The sequence below is a fragment of the Rhipicephalus microplus genome, chromosome 10, assembly GCF_043290135.1.
Source record: "Rhipicephalus microplus isolate Deutch F79 chromosome 10, USDA_Rmic, whole genome shotgun sequence".
Classification (NCBI taxonomy): Eukaryota; Metazoa; Arthropoda; class Arachnida; order Ixodida; family Ixodidae; genus Rhipicephalus; species Rhipicephalus microplus.
Window position 1 is genome coordinate 14609669 of NC_134709.1, and position 16174 is coordinate 14625842.

At 46.3% G+C, this 16174-nt stretch overlaps 1 protein-coding gene across 1 annotated transcript; it reads left to right on the forward strand.

The window, feature by feature from the left end:
• The first annotated feature begins 9604 nt into the window (after positions 1 to 9604).
• LOC142774872 (beta-galactosidase-like) lies at positions 9605 to 13958 on the forward strand. Its single transcript, XM_075876020.1, has 2 exons — positions 9605 to 11044; positions 13398 to 13958. The coding sequence occupies exons 1-2, from the start codon at positions 9605 to 9607 to the stop codon at positions 13833 to 13835; spliced, it is 1878 nt and encodes a 625-aa protein (XP_075732135.1). The 3' UTR covers positions 13836 to 13958.
• The last annotated feature ends 2216 nt before the right edge of the window (positions 13959 to 16174 follow it).

Below are 16174 nucleotides of genomic sequence, written 5' to 3' on the forward strand. Positions count from 1 at the left end.
CAGCCTGCACTCCACGAAATGAACCACTCTCTACAGCGGTTGAAACGGGCAGAGAGAGAGAGAGAGAAAACATTTATTGAAAGAAGCTTGTGAGTGAAGGTGGGAGGAAACGGGCAGAATAAAATCTTATATGTTCATCGTTTCATGTTCCACGCATACCGTACGCAGAGGGAGAACTGCTCAGCTTGTGTGCTCTCAGTTGCGCCATCAGCGAGAACGGAGAAAAAAAAACCCGACTCTTTCAGAGCTTCAGCCATCCCGTCTTCTATTTGCTTGTCGTAATCAATTCGTTTTGGGTGGTAGGGCTCGTGTTAAGATCTACCAGACATCTTCATGTGCTGGACAATAGTCTACAGGGCGAGAATCTCCTGCGCTGTCACGCAACAGATCTCTAACGTTTTCGTCATTGTTTGCAGGTTCTTGCATCGCAGGTCGCGGGTTCGATTCCCGGCTGCGGCGGCTGCATTTCCGATGGAGGCGGAAATGTTGTAGGCCCGTGTACTCAGATTTGGGTGCACGTTAAAGAACCCCAGGTGGTCAAAATTTCCGGAGCCCTCCACTACGGCGTCTCTCATAATCAAATGGTGGTTTTGGGACGTTAAACCCCACAAATCATGCAGGTTCTTGCAACATAAGTTGTGCCGTGCCCACGAACGATGCTTTGTATACTATGTGATTGTGCGCATGCATGTAAGCTATTGCTGTGTGGGGACATTGAAGAAAATCCAGGACCTACCGTTGAAGACATGCTATAGTCACTAATTAAAGGCCAACAAGCTATCTGAAATGATTTGCTAGAAGTAAAACAAAGAGTTAAGCAAACAGAACAAATGGTGATGTCTCTGGGAGGACGGTTAGGCCATTTGGAGAGCGAAACGAAAGGAATGGCTGCGAGAATGGATTCTTTTGATGGTGTTAGAGAGGTTGTCATGACTTTACAGGAGACAATACGTCTGCAACATGCGAAGATAGTCGACCTTGAAGACAAGGGTAGGTGTAATAATTTGGTTGTATTTGGCGTTGAGGAGGCCTCGAAGGAAAGTGAACTCGACTTAAGACGACTGATTCTCGACGACATCTTCAAAGAAACTCTAGGAGTAACTTGTTCGTCTGTTGATAGAATTCATAGAATAGGTAAGCCGTCTTCAAATCGCCCTGTGATCCTTCACTTCAGTAATTTCACTGAAAAACAAGCCGCCATGCTCAACGCTAAAAAACTTAAGGGAACAACTGTCTTCATTCATAATGATTATTCGCAAGAAACACTAAAAAAAAGACGATCGCTTTGGCAGAGTGCCAAATCTGAAAAAGACAAGGGGAAGAAGGTTACGCTTGTCCACGACAAACTTTACATTGACAAAAAGTTGTACGCATGGAACGATTCCACAAACCGGCGCGTTCCTGTCGAGGCAAATGAGTTGCCGCTACCAGCAAACATATAGCCACTCTGGCGCCCTGTTGATGAGCTGATTGTCATTTCGTTTAATGCAAGAAGTATTGTAAATAAAATTGACAGTTTAGAACTGCTTCTTTTGAATTATGACCCCCATCTAGTTGCAATCACCGAAACCTGGCTGAGTGATAGGATTAGTGACGGCGAAGTTGTTCCACGTGGCTATCAGATATTTCGGTGTGATCGTGGCTCCCGTGGTGGGAGCGTTGCCGTTATAGCTAAAACCAATATCGAGATCTCGGTTTTGCCTGGGATCTCTAATCATGAAAGCTTGTTTTTAAACGTATCTTTTTGTGATTTAAAATTATTGCTTTGTGCTGCTCATCGATCGCCTGATGCAACCGACTTGTTTCATTGCAAATTGTACGATTATCTTTTGCCCTACCGTGGTCGCCCGGTTATTGTAACAGGCGATTTTAATCTGCCGAGTTTTGACTGGAATCGGCCTACTTATGGAGAGAGTGACCCATGTGATACTCTCTTAGACATGATGTTGGCTATAAGTCTAAAACAGTTAGTTTTGGAACCTACCCGTCTTGACGCCATTCTAGATTTATTTTTTGTTAGCGACGTATTTTCCAGTGGTGTAGTAAATGTAGATCCTGGTATTTCCGACCACCGGCTCTTATCGTTTTATTGTTCTTCTACCAGGTTTGGAAGTGTTGAAGACTAACCGGTCAACCATGTCAAAAATTTTGACCGTGCCGATGACGCTTCTATCATTGATTACTTAGAGTTAAAATTTGATATCCAAACTAGAAATGATGTGCACACGTTGTGGACGCACTTCAAGGAAACAATAAAATACTGCATCGAGCATTTTGTACCCTTAAGGAAGGTTAGAAACAAGCGTTACAATGAATGGATTACCCGAAATATCATTCAGACCAAGCGTAAGATTAAACGTCTTAGGAAAAAGAGGAGTCTGGGGAGCAACATTTACAAAGCCTGAAGCAGTCTTTGGAATGTAAGGTTAAATCGGCGAAAGCTCATTATTTTACCGTAACACTTCCTGAGTTCATTAAAAATGACCCCTCTAAGTTTTGGCGGTTTTTGGGTGAACGGAAAAATATTCTGAAAGAAATAGCTGTATATGGTAAAATTGTAAGAGATGACAAAGAAATAGCTCAATCATTCAATCATTACTTTCAATCAGTCTTTTCACCAGGCAGATCAGTTCCTAAACGCCCAACGAATTATTCAAATATGCCTGTTATTTCGGATCTCGGAATACTGGCATTGTTACGAAAGCTTGATCCTAGAAAAAGTCCCGGCCCCGATGATCTTCCTTATGGATTCTTGAAACGGTATGCTGATCAGCTATCTGCCTTTTTAACTAACATTTTTCAGATCTCTCTCACATCAGGTGAAGTCCCGTATGATTTTTTGGTTGCTAGGGTCAAACCACTGTTTAAAACGGGAGAGAAACTTTCAATTTCTAACTACCGACCCATTTCCATCACAAGTAGATGTTGTAAAATGTTGGAGCATGTTATTGTAGAGTTCATTCATGAATTTCTGGCTGAAAGGAACATTTTGTCGCCCTATCAACGTGGTTTTAGAAAAAATATGTCCAATGTTACGCAATTGGTCACTACTGTTCATCACTTCTCTGCGGTATTGGACGAGTCTGGACAAGTTGATGTGGTTTTCCTCGAATTTAGCAAGGCCTTTGACAAAGTGCCACACAATAAGCTTTTGTATAAACTAGAACACATTGGCTTTCCTGATTGCCTTTTGAACTGGATAAGAGCTTATTTAAATAACAGAAAACAGTATGTTGATATTAATGGTTGTTTCTCTAATTTTCTTGATGTTACCTCTGGGGTACCCCAGGGCAGCGTGCTGGGACCGCTGTTGTTTCTTCTTTATATAAATGATTTAGCCCACGTAGTTCCCGAAACTGTCTCCATCAGGCTGTTTGCCGATGATTGTGTTGTTTTTAGAGAAATTCGCTCACCTGATGACTGTGAAGTTTTGCAGAAATCCCTGGCTGCAATAGAGAGTTGGTGTGAGCAGTGGGGAATGATGTTGAATGCCGGAAAATGCGCATTTCTACGAATAACGCGCAAAAAAACATTTCTTCAACTCCCAGTACTTCTTGCAGAACACTTGTATTGCAGATGTTGGGGAGTACAAGTACTTAGGCCTCACTTTGAACTCTAATTTATCCTGGTCATCCCACGTAAAACGTATTTGTTCTGCTGCATTTACTAAGTTGTGTTTTTTGAGACGAAAATTAAGACATTCTCCAAGACACGTTAAGCTTTTAGCCTATGAAACTTTTGTTAGAGCTAAACTTGAGTATGCTTCCGTGATATAAGATCCGCACTTGAAAAAAGATGTCTACATGCTTGAGCTCGTTCAGAGAAAAGCGGTGCGTTTTATTTTTAACAAATATGGGCGTTACGATTCTCCGTCGAAGCTCATGACTGATAATGGCATTCAAACCCTAGCAGTTCGTAGACGCCTGGCCCGTTTACTCTTCCTCAACAATATTGCTACTTCTAAGGTGAAAATAACTCCGTCAACTGTGATCAAACCGCTAAGCACACGAAGGACTCGTCACATGCATGCTCATTCCTTTCAGCCTGTCTTCGCCAAAACTAATCAGTTTAAGCACAGCTTCTTCCCACGTACAATTTCCGAATGGAATGCGCTCCCGGAAGCAGTGATACAAGCCAAAAATTTTTCCCAAGCGCTCCAGGAAAGCATCTGTCGCTAAGTATATGCATTGTATGGTGTGCTATGCCTTGACCAATCTGCATTGTACTCCTTTTTATTGTTATTATTTTTATTCTTTGTATGTATGTGTAACAGTGTTATGTGTATTGCCAATTGCTCCTTTTGCTTAAGCCACAAACTTGCCTGCAGTATTCGCAATAATAAAGTCTGCCAGAGTCTCTGTCCCCCTGCAGCGCAATTTCTTGATGGCCACAAAGCAATACTGTTTTAATGTCTGTCTGCAGCATCGCCTTATTTTTTTTTTCAGATTCGATTTTCGCTTGCTTGTTCAGCTGAAGAGAGATTTTGCTGATTTTCCCATGAACCACTTCCAAAAATGATGTAATTTGCGCGAGAAAAACGTCTTCCCTGCACGACTCCCCCCCCCCCCCCCGATTTCGGGGGCTCATAATCTTCCCTCCCCCCTGGTTACGGACCTGGCCGAGGGATTAGTGACAATAACAAGAGCACGGTTTTTGTAAAGTGACAGCCTTCGCGCACGCTAGGAAGCTGCGCTTCTCAGCCCTGCCTCAAAGATCAGCTGCGAGGCGAAGAAGCCCCATGGGCTCCTGGCTGTCGTCGCCTAGGCGGTCGGTGTCTTTGGCTCACCCCATCAACACGTCGGTCTATGAATGAAGGTTGTTCCTTCCTTCATTCTTAACTGAGTAAAAGGGTTAGTAATCCTCCCCCCAAAAAAGATGAATGCGAATCGTTGGCGTTGGAACATAATGAGACGTTGTACTCAAACCCAAGCAAACTGCGCGACACTGGAATATAAAGCAGACAACAGAAGTTGCAGAGTCTTTAGGGCTAAGAAAGGAAAAGAATACAACCAACCGTTTGCACAACGAAGCCACAATAAAATTCATACAGGTTTCTCAAAAAGAATTGCCTCTTAGTTGCCGAAAAATTCGTCCTGGTTTCAAACCCGGGACCAACGACTATCTGAGGCGGTCCCTTTGCCAATTGAACTAGCCATGAAGCTAGCAATCGAGAGCGCCAGGGTGAATTTATGGCACTTGTGTCCATGTGCTTCGAGTTGTCGAAGTGCTTCGTGCTACAAACGGGTGGTTGTCTGCTCTCCCTTTCATAACCCTACCGCCCATCTTGCGGGCTTCCACAGATCTCATTTCCAGTCTTTACGGCTGGGACAACCGCTCTCTCGGTCGTGTCCGGTCAACGTTGAGCCGGTCCAGCCACGCTCATCATGTGCAAGTCTTGCTACGGTGGTATGTCTTTGCTCAAACCCCATCCAACTTCCCTCGGACCCCTCCTAAGGCATCCCGCGCGCCCAGGATCCGAGGCATTGCAAAGCTTTGTGCACCTGACCTGGCTTCACACTTGCCTCCGTGCTGGGTCCACATTTCATCAAGCGACGATGTCACGCGATGGCTTCATCAGTGTGACGCCACGTTATTTTTCGTCATGGCGTCGCAAGAGGGTGATATATGACCATGGAAGAAGGACAAACGCAGGAGGGAGCATGACGTCACGCACCCAGCTTTGGGCAAGCCAAGCCGTTTTTGAAGCCATCAAAGTCGGCCCACCGTGAGATCACGCAATAAACGAGACTTGCCGATACCTCGGAGTACGGCGCTTGGTAGGTTTTAATCAAAATGCGCTGGTTACGCGCAGACTGGCCGGCTCTCGCAGGTGCTCCAAACACGGAACAGCACCGAGAGTACTAAAAGCTACCGCAAGCTCTGACGTTTTGATCGCGTGTTGGGCCGACCAGGTGGGCTTCTTTCATGTGACGTAAGGCTACCTCTTTTCTTTTTTTCTTCCTCAATGTCTGTGACATTGCGATGTCAATAACAAGATGCAACTTTATCGACAGATCCTGACGTCGCATACGGTGACGTCATAACATTTTAGCATCATTCGTGTTGTTGTCGATGCCGCCGAGTGTCCTTTTTCGTGTTTAATCAGGCATCTAAAACTGACGCCTTAAAAGGCCCTGTAAAATATATTTAGCCTAGTAAGAAAACACTGCCGATCGGAATAGTCGAGGCTCCAGAGTACAAACATAGCGCAACACGCGACCTGGAAATTGCAATCAGTTATAAAACCAAGGTAAGAACCAGTTCCTGCTCTTTCTCTGCAAATGATGCCGCATAATGGTCTGACCGTGCGACACAGGGACATTGGTTCATTTGAGCATTGTTGGCCGCATATACAGTTCCTGGCGTTCTCAGGACGCCACGTGCCCGAAGAAGAAAGGGGGAAAGTAATCAAGATCATCACGCGCGCGTGACGTTGCTTCTTTCCCCGCGCCGCTCTGCTTAGCTTCCAGAGTGCTCGTCACGACGAGAGGAGAGAGAAAGCAATCGCGGCGAGCGAGAAACATCCAAATCCACTTGTACCCCCACATGACGATAGTTATAGCGCGAGAACAGAACGACGACAAAGAGACAAGAAGGACACGAAGGACACGAGTGCTCGTGTCCTTCGTGTCTCTTCTTGTCTCTTTGTCGTCATTGTCTTCTCACGCCATAACTATCGTCATGTCATACCGACTAGCCCAAGCTGCCACACTTCTAACGTACACCACAACTTTGAAATTTTCGGTAGTGCTCGATTCGTGAAGCATTAAGCTTCTTTAATGAAGCGATTTGGTGGTCAAGTGTTGCAGAGCCCCTGTAACTATTTATACCGAAACCCGCGATTCTCCGAAAGAAAATGTCTCACGCTAACGTCGAACAGTATTATTCCCGTTGAGGATCGCCTTCGCACGTATACCTTCAATATGCACGCCCACAAAAGACGGCCACGAGAACGACCCTTTGACTATTTCTAAGAAAAAAAAAAAGGACCTCGTATGTCACTTTCAAAAAAAAGCACGATAAGAACCGAACGAAAACGTAACGACTCGAAGAAACCGGAACGTTGAGGGGAAAAAATGACGTGCTAAAGACGTCCAACTTGAAATACTGCCACCTGTCGAAGCGAAATAGCTGACAGAACTACAAAAAAAAAAAAAAATGGGGACCACTTTTGTTCCCCCAAGCCAGCGTGTCTCGCATTTTACTCAAACAACCTCACGTAAAAAATGAAACCTGAACATTTCAACCGGGAGTTCATGCACAGGCTGCACGTAGTTTCTTTAGATCCTAAAAAAAGTGTTGATGCTAAAAACGGACGTTATACTGAAACAGAATGGCATGGCAGTACGAACAGAGACCGTCTTATCCTGCACTTCTCTGCGATCTCCTCGTCAAAATAGCGCTGAAAAGTTCCGAGTGCCCACGAACAGGTCCATTCGTCAGTGACAGTGCACATCTATTACACAAAGAACAGAAAGGCAGAAAGTAAAACCAGACAAAACAGGGACAGAGGAATGCAGCGAGGAAATATTAATCAATAGCATGAATAAGACAAATAGCAAACACCGGAGATAAATAACAAGATCATAACGCAACGAATTTTGCCTTATACAATACGTGTACTAGCGCTACACGTATATATTGAATCCAAATGACAGATACTTTACGGTAACTGGTGCATGTTCATGGGCAAGCAAAACGTTTGAAGGGAAATGTAATGCAATGAATAATGTTGATGTGGCTTGAAGTCATGAAGCTATACACACAAATTTTTCAGAATAATTTCATAATAAAAATGAGTCGTTTAGATTACTCCTTTCGGAATCCTTCCGCCACTTTGCAGGACTCCACCTAACTCATTTACAATATTTATTGCCCATTCATAAGCAGAACCCATGGATTGCCGAGCGGAGTAGACAGCTGGTTCTTTCTAGACATGAAGTGCATTTCTAAAAAGAAAAAAATGCGTCTGCTGAAGTTATCACCCACGAGCTAAACATCCATCCTTCCTTTGAGCTCTGCACATTCTAGTCTAACAAAGCCTCCAATCATAAATATATGCGTGCATATAGCATTGGACAAGTAATGTCCCGATTAGATGGAAAGTAGTTCGGCAGAAAAATGTGCTCGTTTTATCAGAGGCCGGATCCTCGAACATATGTTAGTTTCTGTGGCCAGACAGCTTTTAAGACCACACCGGAATTCTAGCAATGTTGCACGTTGATTATAGGCGAAGAACAAAAGACTACGGAAATTCCATATGCCCATAAAGTACCGCACTCTTTAGAAAAAAATTGCTCAAAGTAGAAGGTTGAATCGTCGTTTTGGCCCCAGATAAACCGGCAAAACTGCAGAGAATGACTAGCGCAAAAAAAAAAAAGCAGAAGAAGGAAGGTACGCAATAAGTAGCATAACACCATATAGGAATCGTGTAAAGGTGAAATAGCTGATGGCATATCATCATCGTGTGTTAGCTTTTAGATAAGACAACCACCCCGTTATATTGGAATGATATGTTCAACAAAAACGTTAGTAGCAAAGCTGAGAATAAAACACGTTGCCGGTTGGCGATTCACATCAGAAACTGCGGCCACCAGCCTATGTTTGAACAGTGCACGATATTAGGTAAGATGAAAATGAAATGACACGGTTGACAGTATAATCGCAAATCATCTCTAAATTACTGAACAGATGCATCAGCAAGCCGTCTTTTACCTTGGCTGCGAAAGAGATAGCCAATTCAAGTGGTAGCTAGAGCACACGTGTAATGTGAAATCTCGAGATGTCTGTAGCGTGTTGGTGGCATGAGTATAAAGGTCAATGTAGTCATCAAAAAATTTCTATATATAAGTCCGCGTTTCGTGTGTTGCAACCGTGTCTCTGATCTTTTCGTGTAGCTTTCGCAGAGCTGTGGGTATTCTAATGGCAAACAAACGGGCCCAAATCGCCAACTTAGCGTAATATACACGTCCATGTGCTTCGAGTTCTCTGCGAATTAACCCACGTGCTGCCGATTGCTAGCATCCTGATTAGCTGAACTGACAGGGCGACCGCCCCCGAGAGACGTTGTTCCCAGGTTCAAGCACCGCACACGAATTAGTTCTTCAAATAGAAGCATTCATTCCCGCAATATTCGTATGGATTGCCCCGCGGCCTCGTTCTAATTACAGGTGGCCGTTAGTTATCCCTTTCATAGCCCTTCCACCACCGTTAGAGATTCCGCCGAACTCGTTCACAAGAAGAGCGTAAGCAATGACTGGATGTCGTTTGGGGACAAACAAACATGCACTGTCATTGAATGGCGGTTACCTCCACACACTCGTTTAGAAACACAAACGCTGTAAGGAAATACGAGTTCAGGCAGAAAAGAGCTTGTCAGTGAGACAGAAAGCAGCTGCTGCGATACGGGGAAGCACTTTCTTCGCAAAAGATGTCACAAGCAAAAACAAACAAGACGTCGCTTGGGGACACACGCCTGACTGCTATAAACTTTATACCGTAGACGACCGGTTGAAGGCGTGTCCGTGGTTTCCTTCTAAAGATGGCACTATCGCCGATGCGCGCGTGCATACTGTGCCTGCTTCTCACAAGTTACAAATTCATCATGCAGTCCGAAGCCAAGCGAACGTTCTCAATCGATTACGAAAAACACACGTTCCTGAAGGACGGCAAACCTTTCCAATTTGTCGGTGGCTCTATGGAGTACTTCCGGGTACCCCGACGATACTGGGACGACCGCCTGCACAAGATCCGAATGGGAGGACTCAACGTCGTGAACTTCTACATCGACTGGAGTGGTCACGAGCCGGAACCGGGAGAGTACAACTTTCGCGACAACTACGACCTGTCCGCATACTTGGAGGCAATCAAGAAGGCCGGACTTCTCGCCGTGGTCAAACCAGGACCCTTCGTTTGCGGTGAAATCGACAACGCTGGCTTCCCATACTGGCTTGTAGGAAAGCACCCCCACATCCAGTACCGGACGATGCAGAAGGAATACGTGCACGAAGTCGAGAAGTGGTTCAACGTCCTGTTCCCCAGGATCATGCCGTACTTGTACAAAAATGGCGGACCCATCATCCTGGTTCAGCTTGAAAACGAGTACGGCCACCTTGACGGCTACTGCGACCGAAACTACATGGAGTTCATGCTTTCCTTGCAGGAGAGGCTTCTGGGCAAGGACGTCGTCATGTTTCGTAGCGACTCGCCCATCAAGTTCCGGTACGACTGCGACTGGGTTCGAGACGTGCTCGTAGGCGGCAACTGCTACCCCAAAACGAACATCACGGACGCATTCAGCGAGATCCGTCTTAACATGGTGGTGCCGGGAGGCCCCATTCTGGTGCCCGAATACTACACCGGCTGGATGGACTACTGGGGTTACGCGCATAACAAGGAGAATCCACAAGATGTCGTCAGGACCTTCGACGAGATGATGAAACTGGGCGCCAACGTCATTTTCTACATGTACCACGGGGGAACCAGCTTCGGCTTCAAGGCGGGAACGAGCAACACGGCGCCTTTAGTCAGTAGTTATGATTACGGGGCGCCACTCGCCGAAGATGGGGATCCGAGGCCTTACTACTACGAAATCCGGAGGGTCATCGAGAAATACATGCCAGTTCCTCAAGGAACGTTACCTGGGCAGACGCGGAAACTACATCTTGGCGCGATTCGCATGAATGGAGGTACCCCACTAAACGAAGTAATGGAACACTTCCGGGAGAAAGGATTGCTCAGACAGAAACGTTCCAAGTTCCCTATGACGTTCGAAGAGTTTGGCTTGGATTTCGGCTTCATGATATACAAAACGAAAGTCCGATTGCAGCGCGCTAGAATGTACAACGTTACACTCCACGGCCTGAGTGACCGCGCGCACTTGTCGGTGGGACGGAACCGTCACGTGATACAAGCTTTCAGCTTTGATCCAGATGAAAAGACGAAGCTGTACGAAAAAGTGCTGCTTAGAGAAGGAGAGGAACTGTCGATTTTGGTCGAAAACATGGGACGGGAAGATTTCGGGCCGAAGAACAAGGATCCGAAGGTGAGCATTCATGGCGCTATCAAAAAAGCAGAATGGGTTTGATGGTAAGATGTGGTGGTGCTTAAGCAGTAAGATATAAACTGGGCTTTGATGATTTCATTTGACAGGTAGCTCAGCAGTTATAAAAGACACGAAGAGCCGTCACACGAAGAGCCGTCACACGAAGAGAGGCGACGCGCAGAAAGCGTCCAAAGCGCATAAAGATGACCATAGTTTCGTCTAGACTTTGTACACTAGCCACAAAATTTACGAGCATTTTATTACTCTTAAAACGAGGTTGTCATTGCAATTACATTACACGAGATACATCATTTCATTTACGGCAGCTATTCACTCGTTTGCACCACCATTAGAAAATAGAGGGGTTGGACATAATCGAAGAGATTAGGGCAACATTATTATTTAAATGAGTTCGTAGAACAATTCAGGTGCCCCGCACTCGTATTGACTAAAGTACACAGATTATTCATTTTTTCAGGGAAAATAAACGAAGACACAGTGCACTTTCTATTCATTGCGATCAAAAAGCAAGCGGGTAGAGAGTACAGAATCAGGGAAAAAGGCTTATTAGTCCTATTATAAGCTACCATGATGTCTATATAAGACTAGACAGCACAATAAAATCCCAGCAACTGAGAAAGAAATAAACGCACAGAAAGCAACATACTCAACATGAGCAATGTAAATTATTGAGGCCTCCTGTTCACAGGTGTGAGAAGCAAGCACAATTTAGTGAATAAACGAATCAATTCTAAAATATTCATTCAGCAATGTTCTTGAAGTTAGAAAGAAAACGTACGCCTATAACGACAGAAACAATCCAAGGCTACATATTGTTACCTTGCCTAAACGGGGATCTGCCAACAATAAACCCTTTATCTGGAAATGCTGAAAACAGTGACCGTGTTCGATAGCCCTAGGAACGCTGAGATGCAGAGAGAGAGAGACGTTCAGGAGAGGAAAAGATGCAACTTCTGCAGTCCTAATTGGGAGCATGGCTCAGCACTTGTCGAGAAGGGGGGTGGGGGTGGAAGAGAGCAAAAAAGACGCGAAAAGATAGAAGAGAACGTCCGTGACCAAGGACGTGGCGGGCAGCTTCTGTAGCTGGTTGTCAAGCTCAGTGTCCTCAAGGACGCGAAGAACCACCTTGAAGACCTGGGTGTAGTGCCATGAAGGAAAGAGAAGGTCCCTCTGTGGAGCCGCGGGCAGACCGTAGCGACGGAATGTGGCGAGAAAGACGCCATGTTGTGTGCGAAGCGCTGGGCAAACTCACAACAGGTGCTCGAGGGTTTCTTCATCTGCCCCGCACGCAGTGCACGCGGGGGCAAGGCTCTGCCAAGCCGATGACACCGGGCCACAGGCCAGGAGCAGCCGATGCGTAAGCAAAGTAGCAGGGACCTCTCTCTCCTGGTAGAACCCCGGTCAGGCAGCCGGCTTGATGGTTCCATCCTTGATACACGATCGTCAGGGTGGCAGCGTAGCACCAGCCTCCTCAGTGTGAGCCTCGAAAAGTCTGAGCCGACCACGGTACGGCACACAGGGACGGAAGAGTGATGTGCTTCTTTCGCCAGGGCGTCAGCCTGCTCGTTTTCCTGGATTCCCACATGAGATGGGACCCAGTGCAGAGAAACATCGACGCCTCTGGAAAGGAAGGCATGCAGTTTGGCGACAAGAACCTGCGTTGCGAAACCTGCCCGTTCCGGCTTTTGCAATGCCAGCAACGCAGCTCTTGAGTCGCACGCGACCACTGCGGGGCATGTTGGGGGTTTGCTGCCAGGACGTCCACTACCAGGTGGAGACAGGCCGTCTCTGCAGCGGTAGAGCAGGCCACAAAAGGCAGACGGCAGAAGGCCGTCCGCCCAAGTGCTGGCATAACGCAGGAAGCCGTGGCTGACGCTGTGATGCAAATGTGGGTATCAATGGCTTTTCTCTTTCTTCTCTTTCTTAGCACAGTGACCGTATTTTTTTAGCAAGGTCTAGAGCCCATACCGAATGACGTACAAAGTGAGTAACCTGTCTGCCTGTACGCCGCATTTACTCTATCTCTTTCTCGACATTTATTTTTCTTCTTGTCCGCCACAGAGGGTATGCTAGGGGCTAGATTGCTCGGCTGCTGAACCGAAGGTCCCGGGTTCGATTACGGCCGTGGCGGCCGCACTTCGATGGAGGCGAAATGGTAGAAGCCCGTGTATTGTGCGTTGTCCGTGCCCGTTAAAGAACACCAGACGGTCAACATTTCAGTAGCCCTCGGCGTATTTGACAACTATATTTTGGTTTTAGGACGTGAAACCTCATTCTAATTCATTCTATTCTTAAATCATTCTAATTCTTAATAAACGTTTTCTCATTTCAGGGAATAAGGCGTGTGACCGCCGACAAATCAACGATGACCGACTGGGTCATGGAAGCCGTACCCGTTAGACGAAGCAGTGACGTCAAAGAACTGATGCGTTTCTTGGAACATCGCGATGGCGAGCCTTGCAAAGGTCCGCCATGTTTCTATTACGGCTTTTTCGTGCTACCGAAGGGGCAAGCGCCCCTGGATACATTCCTGGACCCGTCCAACTACACAAAGGGTGTCGCCTTCGTCAACGGCATCAACCTCGGTCGATACTGGCCCGTGGAGGGGCCACAGGTGACTCTCTACGTTCCAGGGATCTTCCTGCGGTCATACCCGGCCAAGAACGTTGTAGTCATGATGGAGATTGACGAACTGCCGGAAGAAAATCGTCGAGAGGTCAGCTTTGTGAACAGACCTATAATAGGACAGGTCGAACGGTCTGGATCTTAGATGTGCCTCTTAAACGGTTGAGATGTGAGTGAAAAGGCCACCACTAATATCCCCACGCAGCACGTGAAAGCGACAACATGCAAGAAAGGGAAATTGGCAAACCCCCGTTTCCAGCATGAACTGTCAAAGAAATCCTCAGGTGTTTCTTGAATGAACACCTGGAGGCTTTCGTCCCAAGAAATACGCATGGATTCCCTTCTGGTTTCCTGCTATAAACGGGTGATTGCCTATTTTTCTTTCTTAAGCCTTCCGCCACCTTATCGGATTTCACAGAACTGATTTGAATTCATGTGGTACAAAATCCACCTGAATTCGTATTTGCATGATAAATCATAGGCACAACGAAAAGCGAAAATATAGCTTAGAATTAGGAAGCTGAACTAGTTGGTACATATTCATACTTTGGCTCGTACTAGTTGATACGTATTCAGGTGTTTGTGTTGCCCAGACTTGCTTCATGTGTCTGTGTTTCCATGCCTTGTCTCTTTTGGAATAAAAATAGACAGAGAAACCTACTTTATGGCCGTCTATTCCTTTTTAATCCGCCATGTCTTCATCTGTCCTCTGCGCTACGTAACGCGGAAAAAAGGGAAGTCGATCGAGGGTTTGTTTTCTCAGCTACGTACACCGTAACAATACCACCGTTCTATGAAACTAAAAAAAGTATAGAGGCGTTGTAGCTGCAATCTTTACCTGTATTGTGGTACTTACGATACAAACAATAACAAAATTGAAGTGTACTTTTCTATTGTTAAGAGGCACTGTGCATGAGCCCGCAGTTGCAGACGAATAGACGAAGAAGAAGCTGACATGCTGCGCGAGATGCTGGCAGCCTTTCGGTGTCGTTTGCCATCCCGGAAAATTTCAGTCGACAGCTTCTGCGCAGTTCCGTTTTACAGCTCCTCAGAAATCTCAAGTGAGGCTGTATACACAATTAACAGTGGAGCTTCTTAAGCTCGAGGTATATTCACATATCGTAGAGGGAAAACTTGGCGCATGTGGGCCTCGGAAAGCGGGTACATGGCAAGCAGCTCCTTACATACGAGATCCATGTATAGTGAATAGTATAGCAAGCGGGTGAGAAAGGGAAACCAGGAAAAAGGAGGGGCGTGTTGGTCAGGAGTACGCGAGAGAGGGGGAAGCAGATCATATTTTTGCATAGGGAAGCATAGCAACGGAACGGAAAAGTGAAGTGAGGGTGACGAGAAAGAGGAGTTTATAGAGCGTGAAGAATACCATTGGTCTGAGTATTAAAACAAAGCAAGTGGGCGGTAAAGCGAAGTAAGGGTGAAAGGAAATGATGTGCGAGTGAGAAGGAAGGAAAGGAGGAGGGAGAGGGCGAAGCATAGGCTTGTGTAGTGTAGAACAATGGGGTGGTACAGGTTATCGAGAGTGATGAGGAGCAAAAGGCGGGGGGAGTTTTCTCTAGACATATGGACGGACGAACGGACTGACACACGCACGGACGGACAGGCAGAGGGGCGCACGGACGGATGGACAAACAGAGGGATGGCCGCAAAAAGAAATGGACGGCCAGATAGACGAATGAACAAACGGACGGATGCACCAAGGATCACACAGATAGGCGGACGCAAGAACGAATGGACAGACAGACTGACGAACGCTGCGCCCCACCAATCATCATTCACTCCGTGGATATGCTGTGATTTTTTTTATTGCTTCCGAAGGGTCAAGTCCAACCGGACACATTCCTGGACCCATCAAGTTACACCGAGGGCGTCACTTCGTGAACATGATCAGCAACAGTCCCTGCTGAGTAGGGCTGCAAGTGACCCCTTAAGTACCCAGTGTAATTCCGCGACAACATCCTGAATAGACGAAGGCATCCATGATCGAGATGGCCGAAGTCAGGTCAGCCAGAAGTCTGTTTTGTGAAAAGCTCACGGTGATAAGAGCACGTGGAACAGCCTTGTACATCGTTGCGCCTGCGTTTTGGAGTGATTATGGCGTCCCTAACGTGCAGAACATCACAGCGTTAGCATCTACCTGAAGCCACCTGTGCATGATTAATGATAGAAGCGCTGATAAAAAAATACGCAAAAATAAAAAAATACATGAAAGAACTTGCAACTTCAAAGGTCCACGCAGGCGTTACTGAGTGTCACGTAGCATGGTAGCTAAAAAATAACAGCATATCTACGAAGTGAATGATGATGAGTGAGGCGAAGAGTCTTCCGTCTGTGCTTCCGTCTGTCCATTCGTTCTTGCTTCCGTCCATCCGCACGACCATCCGTGTGTCCATCCATGTGTCCGTCCATCTGTGCATCCGTCTCCTAGTCTGTCTGTCTGTCTGTCTGTCCATCTGTGCGTCCAACTAG

Excerpts from the sequence above, each read along its gene's own strand:
- LOC142774872 (XM_075876020.1), top strand. The coding sequence starts at position 9,605 with ATGCAGTCCGAAGCCAAGCGAACGTTCTCAATCGATTACGAAAAACAC. Across the intron at positions 11,045-13,397 it reads CGAAGAACAAGGATCCGAAG|GGAATAAGGCGTGTGACCGC; the intron begins GTGAGCATTCAT and ends TTCTCATTTCAG.